Consider the following 18,566-nt stretch of genomic DNA (forward strand, 5'->3'; position numbering starts at 1 on the left):
GCTGTATTTCTCTAGCTTATCAGTGTCCTGAAGTGATAGACAGGCATAATTACTGAATTATCTATTTTATAACCTCCTGTAATTATCTTTGTATTACTAAAGACCATGCTCACATGTTCCATGTTTAGAGTTTGATCCTGTTGTAATGAGTTATAAATGTCACCATGTCATTTTTGGAATGGAGAGTGGATTTCACTTTCCCCTGGGCCTGTGTTTCCTGGATTGCCTTCCCTGGTGCTGCACACCATCACCCTCGTGCCATTTTTAAGAGAGTCACAAAAACAACAGGAGGGAAACACTCCAAAGCAGCAGCACTAGAGGTGCTTTACTTGGTTTTGTGAAGGACTATGGACAGTTTTTGTTCTGGTGGCACTACAAAAGGTAAGGGAATATTTTATCTTTTGGAAATGTTTCTGAGATTCCATAAAGCATGTGGCCAGTGAGGCCATGAGAGAGGAAGCAGTTGTCATCTCAGTAAAAGCTGTTATCCAGCAAAACCAGAGTTGTATTTTAGAATTAATTGAATTTGGTGTCACATTCTGCTTTTGAGTTGAACTTTAGATTCTTGCAAACTCAAAAACACTGGAGAGTTTTCTAGGGCTCACAGTTTCATGATGCTGTTATTCCATATATGTTCTGGGATGTTCCAGTCAGAGATCTGAATAGTTCTGGCATTTATACTCACCAGACTTTGTTACTGCATTTGTCTCACAGCTTTTAAACAGCAGAAAACATGTACAACATATTTAAACAACACCAGAGAAATTAAGGTCATGAGAATGCATTGTCAACAAATGAAGATTAAAAAGAGCTGTTGTTTAAAAAAAAAAAAAAATTGTTGTTGCAAGATGCTTTTGAAATTCTACATATCAAATTCAGAGTCATGTTGATGATTTATTCTAATATAGGAAAACATCATCAAGAGTGACAAGCAAGCTAGTCACTGTCTAGTCACCTGCCAGCAAATATTTCATACAGACTAAAAAGTCTGGTATTGCCTTGCTGAGCTGACACTAATTATTTCAGTATACAGAGCTTTGGGACTCGTGTTAATTCTCAAGTCTGTCTTTAGTTCAGACTCATTCCACTGTGTAAACTCAACAGTGCACAAATTATTTGACCATCCTTTCATAATCTATCCCCATGCTCACTTGCCAATTATATAAACTGATCCAAATACCTGCTCTCAAAGGATTCCCATTTGGGAATCACAAGCCAATTAAAAAAAATAGGGGATATCCACTATTCTGTGGCTCATTTCTCATAGTCCTATTTCATGTTGTCCTGCATTTCTTCTTCTTTAGATAACATTGTTTTCATCAGTGTTCAGAAAATATACCTTTCTGGCAATAAAAAATCCTTTTAAAATGAAACCTCTTTTGGATATAGCATTGCATTCCATGGGAAGGAGGAGGTCAGCAGTGCCTACAGTATCCTGACCATCCCAAGAAAGTCTCCCACTCCACCCCATGATTCTGTTGCTTTGTTTATTGCACACTTCAGTGAGCGTTCTAAGAGCAGCATCTAAATATTGAACATGGTGCTGTGATTTTCTTGAAGGTGTGTAAGCAGCACTTAGGTGACCACAACCCACATCATGAGTGTGAGACAGGACCTGCACAACGTGCCTCTGCGTGTGACTGAAAACACCGTATTTGTCTGTTCTGTGAAAATTCCACTCTGGAACAGGCTTGTTTTTAAGGTTTGCAGTAAAAATAGCTGCATTTTGGCACAAATTCTTCCAGTCCTCGTAGCCAGCGGATGTCTGCCCTCCACAGGTAGCTGAGATCAGAGCCATGGCCAAGCTGTGAGAGTGGGCTCCTTGCTGCTGTGCCCAGCTCTCAGTATCTCCAGCCTTTCTGGAGAAGCCCCACACAGCTCTGGAGCCACATCTCAGTTTAACTTTCATACACTGTTTATTTGTCATGTACTGTACAGTCTCGAAGTGACTGCCTGGTTCTTTACCTCCCAATCAGGAATTGAAATGTGCTAATAAATGGATTTACATCAAACTAGAAGGCCTGAAGCAATCATTCCCATTGAAATCAGTGCCTACAGATAACTGCTTGGAGGGTGTTCAGGTTTTTATGTTTGGAGTAAGACAAAAAGTGAATGTGATTTAAAATGGCAGGAGCCTCAGCAAATGCTTTGATAGCTGTTTCTGCATTGTTCTTGTGTATTTGGGGCATTTGGTTTGGGGTGAGTGAGTTGTTTTGTTGGGGTTTTTTTGAGAAAAATAGCTGAAAATTGTAACATTCAGAGAACAGTATTCCCACTGGATCTTACCTCAAATGAAAAGAATGTGACTTGCAGTCTTTGTGATTTATGAAAGTTTAAACATTTTCTGGTGGGAGTGCGGGTCACCATATGGTAACAAAAGCCCTTGCTAGTTATCTTTTCTGCAGACTTTCAGAAGTAATTGCTGGAATACTAGAAGACCGCAGAGTATTTAAGTATGGGGACTGCATAACCTCTGAAGAGCCTTCCCAAATCTACATTTCATTGATTCATCATTTTGTAAGGCATAAATTTTCTAATAGTGAGCCAGTCTCTCTAAGTCAAAACCATGGTCCCACCATTTCCTTTTTTATTCATAGCACTGTAACATTTCCAACACCAAAGTATTCCATGCAGAGAATCCATAGTTAAAAAAAAAAACCCAAAAAACATGAAGAAGGACTCAAAGTCACACCAAATAATGAAAATTTACTGTGCCTGAGATGTATTACACTTCCCAGGCAATGGGGGGGTGTGTATTTTGGGATTTGTGTTCAAAACCCATCTCTCATATAAAGATCATTTGTTATGAAGCACGAAGAATCTGAACTAATGTACCTTTTCAGCCATGGGGCTAGCTCTCCCTCTGGTTGGGTTTGTGTGGCAGAATACTTTTGCAGAACCACAGACTGCAGGTTTTTGCAGCCCTGCTTATACTTAATACCAGACAATAAAGCTGGACCCATGCCATGGACTGTAAAGGAATCCTTTCTCATTTTTTGTGTTCTGGTAGATTGCACTTAAGGGAAATTGGCAGCAACTTCTTTACTCCAGTGCTCTGCTGCATCTCCTTGCAGCTGCTGTAATGAAGACGATCCATTCTGGGAGGCATCTTGACTTGGGAGTGGCAGCTCCATATATTTGTGAATGGTTTAGTTGATGAGGTGGTGTTAGGTCATGGGTTGGAGTTGATGATCTCCAAGGTCTTTTCCAACCTCAGCTGATTCTGTGATTCTGTGTTTCTGTACGTTGCGTCTTTGTTCCGTGTGGCTGTTGAGACATCCCTGTCGGGACAGCTCCTAAGAAGCGAGGAAGAAGCTAACTGGCCGTGCTTTCTTCTTTCCCAAACAGCCCAAAGGGAGGAAGGCAGTGCCTGGAGAGCTGGTGCAGCAGCAGAGTGACACCCTGCTGCCGTGGCGGCAGCACCAGAGCGCCAACGGGCTGCGGCGGCAGAAGCGCGACTGGGTCATCCCACCCATCAACGTGCCAGAAAACTCCAGAGGGCCCTTCCCACAGCAGCTGGTGCGGGTGAGTTACAGCACAAAAACCACAGTGGTGATCTCGTAATGGCTCTGGTGAAGCAGTAAGTGTGGGATGCAGGAGCAGTTGCCTTTTCCATGCTGCTCCAAAGCTCCTCGCCCCAGTTTCCCTCCCCAGCCGGCGGCAGCGTAATCTCCTCCTTCCAGCCTGGCCCTCCCGAGATGCTGGCGGTGCTGCCAGGATGGCGCTTTGCCCACGCTCTCCTCCAGAAAGCTGCAGGTGTAAAAGCTGGGCTGGGTGCACCCAGGGATGAGGGTGCTGCATCCTTCCCTGCCCTCCGTGCCCAGCCCGTGCAGATGTGTGGCAGCCCGGGGAGCTTGGCTGCCTGCCGCCACCGCAGATGGATCCCGCAGCCTCCCCCGTGCTGCTGCTTTCTTCCTTCACAAGGATAATCTCTGAGATGGAGTTTGCCCGTGTGGTTTTCTCTGATGATTATGGGATGACAGGAAAAGGAGAGGAAGGAGAAAGGAGTGTTTTGCAGAGACATTTGGTTGATTTATTGTTTTGTTGGTGAGTGTTAGTGAAATATAAATACGTGTTGCTGTTCCTCATGTGGGTGCTGGTTTCAGTTTTTTTGGAGCAGTCGGATGATTAGCTGAAAAAAAAAAAAAACCACAAAAACTAGAACTCCTTGGCAGACATTTGCATCTCTTCCCTTGGAAGAAAATGGCAACAATTACAAAATTTCAGAAATTGTTTGGAGTAGCAGTGGTGTGTCGTTGGCATCCCTTCTCAGGAAGTTCATTTAGTGCTTTTGAAGCAGTGCCTGGATTGATGCAACAGGAGTTGCATCATTACCTGTTTCTGTGTGTGGGAGGAAGGGACATGTTCCCAATTCAGCCAGGGGTTGGATAATCTTGGATTGTTGGTGTCATTTCTCTGTGCAATAAGGGAGTGCAATAAGGACTAAAAAGTACCAGGTGGCAAATATTCTTACATCTGTCCTGGAAAACCAGGAAGGGAAGCCTGGGAGTCTTTGTGTGTTCAGCAGTGTGGGGTATGGAGTGACCCATTAAAGTGTTGCCTTGCTAAGCTGAAGAAATGTCTGAAGAGGAGAACAACCTGATGTGTCAAAAATGCCTTTCTAAATTAATAATTTAGATTAAATCTTGAATTCCTGTGAAAAATAAAGGGTAGTGCTTGCAAAGTGAACTTGTGCTCTCTTCCATTCCCTACTGATTTCTTTTGAGTTTTGACTAGACAGCAAGAGGACAACTTGGCACCAGCTTACCATGGAAAATTTGTTGATTTATAAGGACTGAAATCTCTGTGGCACTTTTTACCCTACAGTCTGGAGATGAAACAGAAGGACTCAATTATGCAAAATTCTAATATTAATGGAAATGACAAATAATAAATTTTATACTGGTACAGAAGACATTATATTCATCACTTAGACTACTGGTAACCTTGGAAAGATAACCTGGCTTATGGAAATACAGAACTCCCAGATTTTCAACAATATATTCCATGGCAGTTTTCAAATACAGATGCTAGACGAAACACTGAAAATGAAGTAAAATGGGGCGGGAAATAAAAAAAACCAAACTGGCTTTCAAAGGACTGTTTTCCTCTTCACCTGCCATACAGAAAGCATCATAATGACAGGGAAGAGCATACAAAGAGTGCAACTTGATTAAGCGTGAGACCCCTGATGTTTCAGGCTTGGGTTGAGTCCTGCTCTCTGCAGCATCTGGCCCTTTTGCCAACGCCTGAATGTGAAGCTTGGGTGATTCCTATCAGGAGCTACAGCTCCCTCCGTCAGGCTTTGCTCTTTAATTATCCAGAATAGGACAAATCAACATCTTCAAAGACCAGCACTATCTGATTATTTCCATCCACATAATCTTCAGATTGCCCTGGAGCATTTTGCTGTCTCCTAGACCTAGGTAAGAGTTTTGATCTAATTTCCCATTCTTTTGCTCACTGGGCACTGAATATTTTTGTGTCCATCTGCTTTCAAGCTGGAACCAGAAGTGCACATGTGAAGTTGCAGCTCAGATCTCATTTGTAAGAAGCAGGTCTGTCACCATTTTCTCAGCTATTTTATATAAAACATCCAAACCTACCACTGGTTCTTGGAGACTGAACTTATTTTGGTGCAGAAAGACCTGCCTGAGCTTGCATTTTCTAGGTAAAACTAATGGAAACCAGTCCCTCCATAGTGCTATCTTTGGTCCTGGCTTCCTCCAAGGAGGATGGCATGAAAAATCTCATCACTATAAAACCAAAAAGCCCTACCAGAAGTACATTTTCACAGCACCACTTGCTGTTTGCGTTTTTATAGGTCAGACTAATTTGAAATGCATAGGCAAATCTTTCAGGTTCCCTCCTACTCCTGCTTCCTATTGTGAAGGTAGAAATTCCATTTTATGGAAGTTGATTAGTTACTTGTCAGTATTTTTAGCAAGGCTGTGCCTGAATGAAGTTTAAATCATAGCAAAGGTGAATGCAGCTTGATGGGAGCCACATACCTCGAAAGGCAGCCCTATCTGGTTCAGCTGGGAACAACCATAATTCTCTGCTCATTAAACCATTTCATTCTGATAAAATACGTTAAATGAAAAAGTTTTTAGAAAAAAAAAAGAAAAAAGGAATATTATCCCTGCCAAAAAAAACCCCTTCTGTTAATTACAGGGTTTTTTTCTTTCAGAGGAACATCCGTATCTGTTCATATACATCAACCACACTAACTAGGAAATGTGTTTCAGGAAAACAATGGCTGAAAAAATAATAATAGGAATTTCTAATTAATTTTGGCTGCTGAGAAGATTTACTTACTCTTCAAAGAGTTTAAATGAACATCTGACATTTATAAGCTAAAAATAATTTGTTAGTATAAAAAAAAGGTTTTGTAAATTCTACTTTTGTCTTTGAGCTGAGAAAACAGTTATCAAAATTTATTGATATATGCTTATTTATTTTGGAAACATTTATGAAAATCTTGGGTTTAATTTCCTTCTGCTTCACTTCCACCTTTGTACTAGGAATAATATCGTACATGCTGTGAAATATTTCACTGTAGTGAGGCTAATTTCATTACTAATTGTCAGGTACTCTCATTATTATAACTGAAGTCCATAAAAATGCCTATTAAAAATACAAAAACAATATGAAATCCCCCTCCGTCTCCAAGCAAATGACTCATGCAGGCACACTGATCAGCTAAGATAATATATTAAATAGTTGCACCCTTGCTGAGCTCTATTTTCTCACTGACTCATCCTTTTTAGCTACACGCGTAGCTGATCCTTAATTATCTATTATCTAATTATCTATTAGCTTATCTTGTATTTCATCCTCTTTTGAACTTCAAAAAGAATCTCAGTTTTGGATCCACAATCCAGTCTCCAGCTGCTTCTAATGGGAATCTTGACTCAGTTTTCAAGGCAAGTCTTGGTCCACCTTGATGGGCTACGTGAAAATAATTCATTTTAAAAACCAAGTCTTGTGCAGAATTGGCCTTTGGTCATCTTTGACATTCTTAGATAATGGGTTCCTCTATCAACCTCTGCAATTGTGTTCTCCTTTGTGAGGGTCCAGACTTTCAGTTCATCTCCAGGACATTTGCAGAGCTCTTAGAGCCTCCCATCTTGCACTTCATAGACCCCAATTTTTCCAGCTTGCCTCTATTAAACATGGAACTGAAAAATGTATTATTTTCCTGTTAGATCTCTTATGATAAACAATTTGTTCATTCTAATTGCCACCAGCATGAAAATCCCGTGAGGATGACCAAGACAGGATCTGGGTGCTGTCACACACTGCCTTGATTGCATGCTACAGGCACAGCATGGGCTCCTGTAGCAGAGCACTGGTGATCTCAGCCACAAGAATACTGGAAATAACCTGATGTGTGTAACAGGGAATAAGAGGGAAGGATGCATTTTATGTAAATTTAATCAGAAAGTCCTGAAGTGGCTTGGAAAGTTGGCAGAATATAATATACCTGAAGACTCTTGTGTTGTTGCTTAGCAGAGATGTCACTGTCAGGTCGGGTTTCCGGCAGCACCAGGGCAGGTTAAGGGAGCAGAGAGCTCCTCTTGACACACTGCAAAACCCTGTGGTGGACTCATGAGTGGGTTTGGCACATCTTAAGCTATCCTGTGACATTGAATATTTAATATTTAAAAAGTTGATAGCACACTCTCCAGCTCAGCAGCCTGTGTGTGAGCCACAACCCACCCTGGCGCAGGAAATGGGTGAGACAGCTCTCCCAAATCTGAAATCCTGATGCTGGAGACACACAAGGCACACTGAGCTGTGAAATCCCTGCCAGCCTGGACCATCAGCCCTCAATGCTGCCATCTCCTTTGCTCCTCATGGCTGTTTCAGCGTGTGCCTTTGCAGTGTTTTAAATAGTTTTATTGTAGGAAATCCCTCTTGCCTCCTCTATCACAGCGTTGCTCACTGCTGTGAAATTGGCAGTGCAGAATCCATTAGCTCCCAGCTGTAAGACAGATGGCATCTGTCTGTGGTGAGAGAAGGTTTGTTGAGAAAAGGCCTTGCAAATGCTTCCCAAAGGACATCAGACCTTACTTTTCCTGAGAGAGATGCAGACAGCCTTGATTACAAATAGACCTAGATCTTCCTTGTTCTCCACAGGAACAGGTGTTTCTTTTGCCTTACCAGCTTCACAAACACTTAGAGAAAAAAAAATGGGTAGTTCTGGCTCTCAGTGCCTCACTTTGTGATGCCCTGTGGGCATCATCAGCTGAAATTCAGAAATGAGGGGGTTTGGTCTTTATTGTAACACTTAGACCAAGACAAGAAAGAGCAAGCTCAGAGGGTGGAGAGGAAATGGGACATTGTGGAGGCTGTGGTGCTCTGGAGGGTCACAGCCTTTCTTTGAAAGCTGGTTCAAGGATGTAGATAACTCTTGGCTCGACTGGAATTTCACACTACAAATTAACCTGACACCAAAGAGGGAAAGGTGAGCGGGGAAATGGTTCACTAAATGTTCATCTTGCCGTGGTCTTGGCTCTGGTATTGATCTCTCCTCTGTGTGTGTGTGTTACCAAACCAGGACTCACATATGACTCACAGAATGGATGGAGAAAGTGAAATATAATACAGTGCTACTTTCTTGATGTGTCCATTTATTCCTTTAAAACCTACAGTCTGAAGCAAGTTCCTAAACAAATTCCATGCTGTATGTACTGCTCAGAGGGCATCCCTTTGTTTGCATTCTCAGTTTCCAGCATTCAGAGAAAAAGAAGGGCAGATCCTGATGTAAATCACACATTTCTGCCAGAGCTGGTGGGGCTGCCCCAGCGTGTGCCATTTGGGAATCTGGGTCGAAGGAAGCAGATGCCCAGTGCTTTATGGGCTTTCCATGCACACACACATCCAGCATTATGGATTGAAAAGTGCAGCTACAGCATAAATGTTCCATTTAAAATTCTCTTACAACAGCATTCAAGCCTATACTGTAATTATACATATTGTATTTCCTCGTATTCAGACCCATAGGGAATTTATATTGTCCTTGCTAAAGCCAGAGGGACTGAAGGAAAGCAGTCATTTAATGATTCAGCTGTCTTGGGCTCTATGATTTAATCAATCATATGAAAGAAATTTTTAGATTCTTTGTGTTTAGAGTTCTCTTGTCTGAGCAGAAAATGTTCCCTTTTTGAATTGCTTTAATAGCTGTATTTATGCAGCTGAAAGTTCCTTAAGAAATGAAAGTAAAATCAAATTGCTGAGAATGCCTAGATAATTTATCGGAGAATATTCAATTAGAATATATTAATATTTTAGATTTCCATCATTAATTTAATATTCAGAGATTTAATTTAGTCGTTGAATTGCTGTAGTGCCATGCGTGGGTAGATTGTTAGGCTGAGTGCTTAAAACACCTGCCACAAATGGGTGAATCTCACTTTGATTCCCAAGAGCACAAACGCCTTTCTACTGACATAAGTCTTGCAGCAAAAACTCAGACACTAAATCTTGCCTGTGCTCTGCATTTTTCCATAATTGCAGAAAGGAATAATACAATCTTCTGGCAGAAATAAATGCAAGAGCCTTATTTATTTATGCATTCAAATCCAGACTGAGGGGGAATTTGGTGCTCTGTGGTTCTGAGTTTGTCAGTGTATTACTGAAGAATTTCATTTTGCCAGACTGGCCTTGTCACTTACTCAAGGAGAGCTGTCGTAAGTCAGGTTGGGATTTAAAGGTGATTGACACTTTGCAGACAGATATCAAGGACTCCTATTGCCCAGTTCAGCTAAAAAAACTGCCCTTGAGTTTTTGCCATTTTCCAGGATGCTTTGGGAATAGTAACGTGAGTGGAAAAATGCCCCACTAAATCATAAAAACCCCACTAAATCATAAAATGCCATTTGATTTGGAAGTGATAAATCTCCTTCGAATGTAGCATCCCAGTAGCATGAAGGAAATTGAACCATTTTAATTTCTCCCACAATATAAAAACTGAGATTCTCAGAAACCACTGGAAGCAGTGAGACTGCTCCCACTGATTGGGAAGTATCAGCATGACATTTCAGAAGTCTCAAAAATAATTGATAATATTTATGATTAACTTCTAGTCATTAATTTGGGGTGCAGCAAGTCGGACTGGGAGCAGACTGGGATAACAGACCTGTGGTCTCACCTTGTGGTTGATGTTTCAAACTATTTGGCAGCCACTCAGCATCCCCTGAGGCAGTGGGGTGGGATAAACTAGCAGGGATTCGTGACCCTACTGCCAGTGGCTACTGGTTAAATACAAATTGCAAATGAGAGACACGGAATGATAGAATTGTTTAGGTTGGGAAGGACCTTTAGGATCCTCAAGTCCAGCTGTGATCCATACAGCCTTTGCTTAGGTGTTTTTCTGTGCAGGATCTGACTTTTTCAGGCTGCTTGCATCACTGAGGATGGTCTTTCCCTCACAGATAAGAAGCTGAGGCAGGGAAGCTGAGTGGCTTTGTTTGAGACCTCAGAGCTGTTGCCATGGCCATGGGCAGCACTCTCCAGTTACTGGTCCTGTCCTTGGGTTATTTGAAGAATCTCATAATGGACTCAGATTTTAATGGAGTGGTCAGAATCTTCTGCTGATGGTTATATTCACATTATTCTATGTCTGAGTCCACTGCTACACCTGTGCTTTCAAAAGGTGCTTCTCTGCTCTCTGCTGGCTCTCCACCAATTCCTCCTCCACCAACACCCCCATCCAGCCCACACCTTTTAGCTCCAGCTTCACATCAGGAGCAAGAGATTCAGGAAGCACAGAAGGATAACTACCCCTCGAATTGTCATCACAGGCATACTGCAGGAGAGTTCATCAGTCACTGCAAAGAGTATTTAGCTATAATACCCCATTGCACATATTGCAACATATCATTACCTCCCATCCTCTCCAGAAAGTGAGATAACTGTAATAGCCACTCGGGCTGCTGTCATTACGTGTACAGGCAAAGGCAGGAAGGCATAGTCAGAGCTAATGCACACAGCTCATGAAAGCTATTGAAAATCTCTACAGACAGCATACACAAAAACAGTGGGTTAATTTGCTTAGAAAAGAGCTTTGGTTTTGCTCCTGCCTTTGCCAAAGTAAAACAGTAATAATGAGAAAAGCTGAGACAGAACAAAGAACTCACAATCTGCCTCTTTGCTGCAGGAGTTCATTCTTTAACACTCATCACCCACATTAGGTGACTGTGGGACTTGGCTCCCTAGGTGGGTTGAAATGGAGTCCCAAAGACAGAGTGGTGCTGTGTGGGTGTGAGTTTGGATTTGCAGAATGATGGTGCAGATATAACCTTGACAGCTAGGCTGTTGCTGAAATTCACTGCAGCAGGCTGGGATGAGATGGGGAAAAAAATCTACAGTTTTTATTTCCTTACTATTGCATATGTTCTTGATAGTCTGCACCAATAAAGAATTAAAGACATCACCGTGGAATTTCAGATGTTAGCTTTTAAGATTTTAGAGAATTTACTCTTGGGCTAATTTTAAGCTCTCACTGCTGTGCTTAATTGTTTGGTTTTTTTAATAACAGCTGAGATTTTCAGTGATAAAGGTGTCACCATCCAAATCCTTTCTTAGCTGTCTCTAATGCAGGTTGATGAAAGATATTAAGCCATGGCTACATGATGGGGCAGCAAAGAGTGCATATGCAGTAGTTTACCAGTTTCATTAAAGACCCCATTTCTTTGCAGTTTGTTCTTTCCCATGATTCTTACCATATTTTTAATAATTACCATATTTATAATAACATTCATATTTGTTGCTAATTTCCTTAATTTAAAGGACATTTTCCTCCTATCCGAACAGTTAGACAACTTAAAAAGCAAACAAACAAAACCTTGGATTATATTAAGGGAAACATTTTGCCCAAGGCAGTTTGGATATCCGCAGATGGTGGTACTGAACATTTTGGCCCTTGTTCAGCAGAGATTTTAAGAATGTGCCTAAATTTGAGCCTTTAAGTAACTCTGGTGGCTCTTCAGAATTTATTTGTTGACTGGAAGCTAAGGACATGAATAATGCCTTACTGGATTAATGTATCCAGCATTGTGCAGAACTAACCTCTTTAGCCATGTTTGTAGTTTTTATTAGATTCCAAATTTTAATTACATTTCTTTGAGTACCCTGGTAGAGTGCAGAGAGCACTCTTTCAGATATGCACACACATCAGCTTTTGCATATGTCCTTTTTTTCCTAATAGACAGCAGAACCTGCCTTAAAAAGCCACCCAGTAGACTTTGGTTGCATTTTTTTGGTGCTGGTAAAGAGAGCTGAATTCTTTTCCCTCCATAAACCAACTCATGTCTCCCCTAGGAGTCCCTGCAGCTGCTGAACCTGCCAGGTACTCATCCTTGTCACAACAAACCACCCAGCCCTGCCCTCCCCTTGCAAAGTTTTACCTGAGGAATTCCCCTTTAGGAATCAGGTTTTGGAAACCAGGACTGATCCTCTGTGACTGAAGTTGTAAACTCCTGAACCTGGAAGTTTCTCATGGAGATATTAACAGATCCCTAAATGCTGGTGGCATTGCCAGGACATTTGCCTTCCTGACTCTTCCTTCCACTCGTGATCTCTGCTTATTTTAATCAAAACATCATGACCTGACAAGGGTTTTGCATCCGTGCTTGGGTTTGTAGCCCTTTTGGGCTGTTTTGCAGTTGACTTATTTGTTGGATTTGTGCTTCGAGGCTTTGTGAGCTGTAACATTTATTTAGGCAAAGAACCTGATTTTCTTGTTGTTAAAAGGGGGACAGTTTAAGGAAGATGAAAAGCTGTGTGGGTTTGTTGTTTCTGTCTGAGAAATGAAGGGCATGCACTGTGTTGTGAAAAGATTGGACATGGAGCCCGTGGTTTGAACCTTCAGGAGAATTTGCAGTGCCCCTTGCTAGTCAAACCCCTCTGTGGGAAAGGCAGAGCTGCAGTGCCCCCATTAGTGCAGGACTGTGAAAAATTCAGTGGAAATGGCAAATTTTCCATATTTCCCAGTGATTGTAAAAAGATATGGCAGCTAAAAGGCAGAGTTTCTGTCCACACTGTGAGCTATTTGGAGTTATTTCTGAGGTAACATCACTGGAAGGGAGCATATTAGTAGAGAGAGGAAAGGAAACTAAGATTAAGGATCTGCACTAAAAAGTGTTGCAAGTTAATCCAAGCCCTCGGAAGGGATTTGTGTGAGTTGGAAAACACAAATAAATGTTTGGCCGGCTTACATTTTCAGTGGTGTGGTTTGCAGTGAAATGATGACACAATTTACTTACCAGTAAGTGGCATTCAACCGCCTCTAACAAAAAGAAATTACAGTAGAAGAATCAGACATCATCAGAGCATAAATCTGTTATGGAAGATTATAGCAGTTATTTATTATTTGAAAGCAAAGAATTGAGAAGCAAGGTGGCAGTTTTCTTTCAGTCATGGGAAATGCACCCTGTAATGTCTCCATGGAAAAAAGGAAAATGCTTCACCAAAGTGTTCCCGTTCAGCTCAATGGCAGAAGCACTATTCGTTAGCATCTGTTTTTGCAGGGAAACTCCTGTTAAGAGAGGAATTTAAATATCGGAGGAAGCATTTCCAGCAACTGTCTGGGTTTACTGAATATTTTTCAGACAGTGTTATGTTTATGGCACAGGTTTTTGTATGCTAAAGGAAAAGGCAATTCAGAATTTATGAAACAGCTGCTGTGTCTTGAGCACCTGAGGGACGGAATGACACAACATATATGTATTTCTGAAGTCATTGGAAAGAAACAACCCAGCAACTTCTGTACTTCCTTTTGAACCATAACCCATGGCATCTGCAAGCATTAAAATGTTTTCTTTTAATTTTTTAATTAGACACGAACACAAAATTTAACATTCAGGTATAGCATGCTATTAGGAAATCAACTCTTTTTCCCCTCCTTCTGTATCCATTCAGTTGTTAAATGTCCCCCTCCCTTCCTTTTTTTTAACCTCTTGTTCTTAATGAGACTTCCTCTTCTCCCCATGAATCTTTATGTAGGCAACCTTAGCTCTTGATTAATCAGTAATTAGGGAAGGAGTCATACTGATTTCAAGTCTTCAGTATCATACTCTCCAGCTGAAACTGAAAACTAAAATCTGAAGGAAAGCCATAGTGTCAATATTATGCTCTGTCTAACCATATGATGACAAAAATCCCATCAGAGTCAGACCAGGCATATCTATTTATATAGGCACAAATCTGTGCTGCTTGATAACGAGTGTAACACAATCGTAATTCTCTCCCACGGCTGCTTTCTCACACATTCCCTGCCTTTGTCACCATCAGCGTTCAATATTTCACCCAAAAGTTTACTACACCCTCTGTCATCTCATCTGACACTGTTTCACTTCACTCCGTGTTTGCTGAGCACTTAGGGCTCAATTCAAAGTTTAATGAGCCCTCATTAACCTCCACGAGCTTTGGATCAAACCCTTGTAGTCTAATATGGAAATAATGCTGGGGTATTATGGAGTTAAAAGCTGCCTTACAGTGGTCTGAGGATAAAGTCACTGCGGGCGGCAGCGTAATGGGGTGTTAATTGGATAGAGGGTATTCATAAATACTGAGCACTGAGTGTGGAGGTTGGGGAAGGGAGGGACTGCATGCTGAGTTGTAGGATCCTAAGCTGAGGAAAGCCTGAGGTTCCCTTTGCATCTGTGCTGCAGCTCTGCTTCAGCATTTGGGGAGTTAATGCTGGTGGGGAAGAGTTTTCTGGCCCAGCTTGATGGGTGCTGATGCTCACAGGTCACCTTCTCTCTCATCCTCTTGCTCTGAAGTCCTGCCTGCCTTGGCTCCATCAAAATCTTTCCAGAAACTGTTAGCAAAAAGGTGGTGTCATTGGAAAGGTGCTAATTCCACACCACAGCTTCTGCGTTTCCTCTTCTTTTTCTTCTTTGGGTTAAGGTGCTTTCAACACAACTTTTAAAGTAACCCAAAATGTTGTGTTGCCTGAGCTCTTGGTTCCAGTCAATCCCCTAGCAAGGCTGTTTTTCTGTTCCTGTGGACTGCTTGAAATATTCCCTGGGGGCTCTGCTGATCAAAGACCTCCACCAAGTCATGTCAAAGCAGTATATCAAATATTTTAGTCTGTTCCCTTGGGTTTACCCTTGTTATACCCAAAATACCATTAATTCTTGGAGAAGCTCTGTTTCTTCCTCAGTGTGCAGAGGATGATCAGGAACAGCAAAGAATTAGATTCCCTCAAGGTCTGAAGGACACCTGGGTCCCTTGGCACATCCTGCCACATCCCCAGGGCCACCAGGGCAGGGACACGGGGCTGCTGCTGCCCCTTCTGAGCTGATACTTTGGTTTGGGAGCTGACATCATCTCTTCCCCAGAGAAGTGGGACTGATTCCTTTCATTTATGTATCTTAGGTATTCTCTGTGCTTCTTGCCTTTTTTTGAAGAGCTGTTCCTTTCCTTCTGTGAAGCCACAGATGCAACACATCCTGTCTTCCTCCATGCAGCCAAGTGCCTTTCCCTTTGGGCTGGTGACAAGTTGCTTTTTCCCTCCATATAGCTAAGGAAAAAAAGAACAATCACATATGTAACCATTACAGAAATGTTTTTCTGGAAACTCTCAATCCATATCTGCAGAAGACATGTCCCCATTCTCCCTTATTTTTAAGCAAAAGCTGTGTAGTAGCTGTTCCTGTACTGCCTGTGTGCCAGCCTGCAGTTCCTGCCTATCCTAATCCCATATGGGAGCAAGGCTTGAGCATATATGCTGGGAAGGGTTAGGAAATTCTGCTTGATTTGATGCTCTCCTTTTTATTCTTCAATTGATTAAGCAGCTGCTAAAATAAGCCTTTCATTGGAGGAGTTCCATAATGCCCTCCCCTCTGGAGCATCACTGCAGCCTGTACACCTCCCTTCTCTGTGTCTTCACATTTCCAGTTCTTGCCTCCTGTTCCACCTTTTCAGGTCTTGCTTTCACATTTTGTTTTTGCTGTAGTGTGTTCCCAGGGAGATCTTTCCACACATTTTCTCTGTCTCAGGTGCTCCCTGTGCTGCTGCTCAGCCATTCAGGATCAGAGTCAGTCACAATCCCTGCAAACTGAGAGCTTGGCTGAAGCCTTGGCTGTCTCTAGTTCTTGCACCGTCAGCTCCAAACCTTTCTTCTTGGTTGGAAATATTTTTAAAAAAAAAAATTTTTAAAAACCCACAAACACCTAGACTTGTGTTGTCTCCAGAAATTGAGAATGTAAATACAGAGCAATCTGTGATGAAACCTGGAGCATTCCCACCGTTGTCTCTCCATGGATTTATGTACCAGTTAAATGTCACCACTCCAGTTTTCTTGAAAGGCTGCTGTGTTTTCCTACAGGACAGTGTGGGTGGAAGTGTGGACATTTCACAACCAAGGGTGTTGTTTTAAGGGCTGAATCAAAGTGTGGGAGATTTCGTTAATCTTTTTCATTCAGTTTTTCTGATTGAGCTTTTTTTATTTATAATTATATGTCTGTCTGATTGAGAAAGCTATTTATCCATTCAATGACGAATGATCAAGAGGAAAGGATGGACAGGATGCTTTTAAAGCCTTTCAGCCCCATAGTTGTAGCCACTTATACTGATAGCTTGCACTGGCAAATGGAATGTGAATCAGAGAAAACATGGGAAATAATAGGAGGAAAATTCAAATCCATTTCTGATGAGTTATATTAAACCCAAAGATCTTCCACTTCATAGAGAAATTATTTAAGTTTTATGCAGCTTTTGAGATTATGACAAGCTGAACAACTTGTTCTGGCTTGGTGCTCAAGCACCATATGGTACTACTTCAGCAATTTGATGTGATATTATGAATAAGAGTGCATGAGTAGTGAAATGTTGGGGTTTTTATATCATATTGGCCTTCTGCAATAGACATTAAAATGTTTAGAGTAAGGGAAGGGGAAAAAAAAAAAACCCAGACCTGCAGGTTTCAATAGCATAATTGCAGCAAGCAAGTGGAAAATGAATCTCTGGTGATTAGGAAACCAGTTGCTGACGGATCTCTTGGACAGGTGGGGATAACCCAAGTTCTACAGGCCCTGTTCTCCTCTTAGGTTTTCTCTGGTACAATGCTTGTGTTATCTCTAAAGAAAAATCTTTATATGCTATTTTCTAAGTTCAGGGCTAGTGGTTTGCAAATAATAATTGTTATGCAAGTGGAAATTGCCACTGTGTTAAAAATAAAATCTTAGGCTAAGCTTGTAATCTCAGACAAGTATATGAAAGCAATAGTCAGCAAAAGATAATGATAAAATCTCAATGTCCCTGTCTGAAGAAGGGCCATCACTCTTCCTTGTGTTACTTTCCCACTAGTTACAGGAAGTTCCTTCCTCAAATTTTGTTGCTAAAAGCAATTCATGGATAGCAGGATGTGACTGCCAAATTTGGGAGGATGAGGTAATGTGGAGTTGGTTAGTCTGGTACATTTTGCAGGCAGTGGTCTCCCTTAGTGTGTCAGTGTGTACTGAATTCTAAAGATAAAACAAATTCACCCCTACCAATATGTATGTATATTTATATATATGTGATAGATTTGAACTAATGGTGTGTGTAAATCATACATCTGCTGTGCCCAGAGAGGATGGGACTGGTCCACAGATCTCATGGGAGGAATTTCTGGGAGGCAGAGGGTGGCACAGGCTCTGCCTGAGGATTCTCTGGAATAATTAGTGGGATTGAACACCTGCCTGGAAAATTTGGATCCGTTTCTTACTCTGAATTACAGCTGCATTAGTAGAGTTTTAAGGGACAAATGCTGCTTTGAACACAAAATATTCATATAGAAAAATGTCTGATTTTTATAGTAATTTTGGGATTTGTCTTGTTCGGATGTTTCCCTAAATTTGCTTTTCAAATGGCTTTTGGTTCAGAATGGAGCTTTAGTTTGCAGTGGATAATGCCTCCATTGCACAGAGCTGACTGGTTTTCACTAGCTGTTTTGAATTGGGTTTTTTTTTTTACCCTGAGAATTCCTTTCTTCTTATTCTTAATATATTCCCAGTTGGAATTTAGTTTCTGAAAAAAAAAATCCGTCATCACTGCAGTGATTTTTAGCGGTTGTATCCTTTTATGCATCATTCTCACACAGTGTGAACATTTTAACCTTTTCTTAATTATTAGCATTTCCATTCCTGCTGTTCATTAATCTGTGCTGGGCGAGGACCATGATGTGTTGCCCAAGGATGCAGCCCTGGAGCTGCTCAGCTCCTGCTCTGTGGAAACCTCAGCCTACAGAGATTTTCATAGAGCATCTACCATTTCACTTTTGAAGTCTGAACTTCGAACTGATTTATTTATTTTGTAATGGATAGGTTGGCTGGCTGTCCTGCTGAGTTATCTGCTTTAGCTAGACACGTGAAAATGTTGTATAAATCCAAGCTGCTGTTAAGTGCACTTGGATAATAAACAGTGCAGAGTGTATTCTTACCACAACAACACAAAACCAATTCTACCTGACACCTGGTAAAATCTAAAACAAGGAACTGATAGAAATTAGTCAGTAAATTACCCAACAAGGTTAAGGTCCAGCCTCTCTTCCTCTGGCTCCAGTTCTCACTTAC

The 18,566-nt window shown here is 41.4% G+C and overlaps 1 protein-coding gene across 1 annotated transcript in view; it reads left to right on the plus strand.

Annotated features, from left to right (window-relative positions):
• CDH4 (cadherin 4) overlaps positions 1 to 18,566 on the plus strand; it is a 426,922-nt gene that overhangs the window by 270,780 nt on the left and 137,576 nt on the right. Inside the window, exon 4 of the mRNA XM_063404276.1 lies at positions 3,349 to 3,525. Coding sequence (XP_063260346.1) covers positions 3,349 to 3,525 — 177 coding nt within the window. The remainder of the gene's footprint in view (positions 1 to 3,348; positions 3,526 to 18,566) is intronic.

This window comes from Prinia subflava, chromosome 8, assembly GCF_021018805.1.
Source record: "Prinia subflava isolate CZ2003 ecotype Zambia chromosome 8, Cam_Psub_1.2, whole genome shotgun sequence".
NCBI classification, from domain to species: Eukaryota; Metazoa; Chordata; class Aves; order Passeriformes; family Cisticolidae; genus Prinia; species Prinia subflava.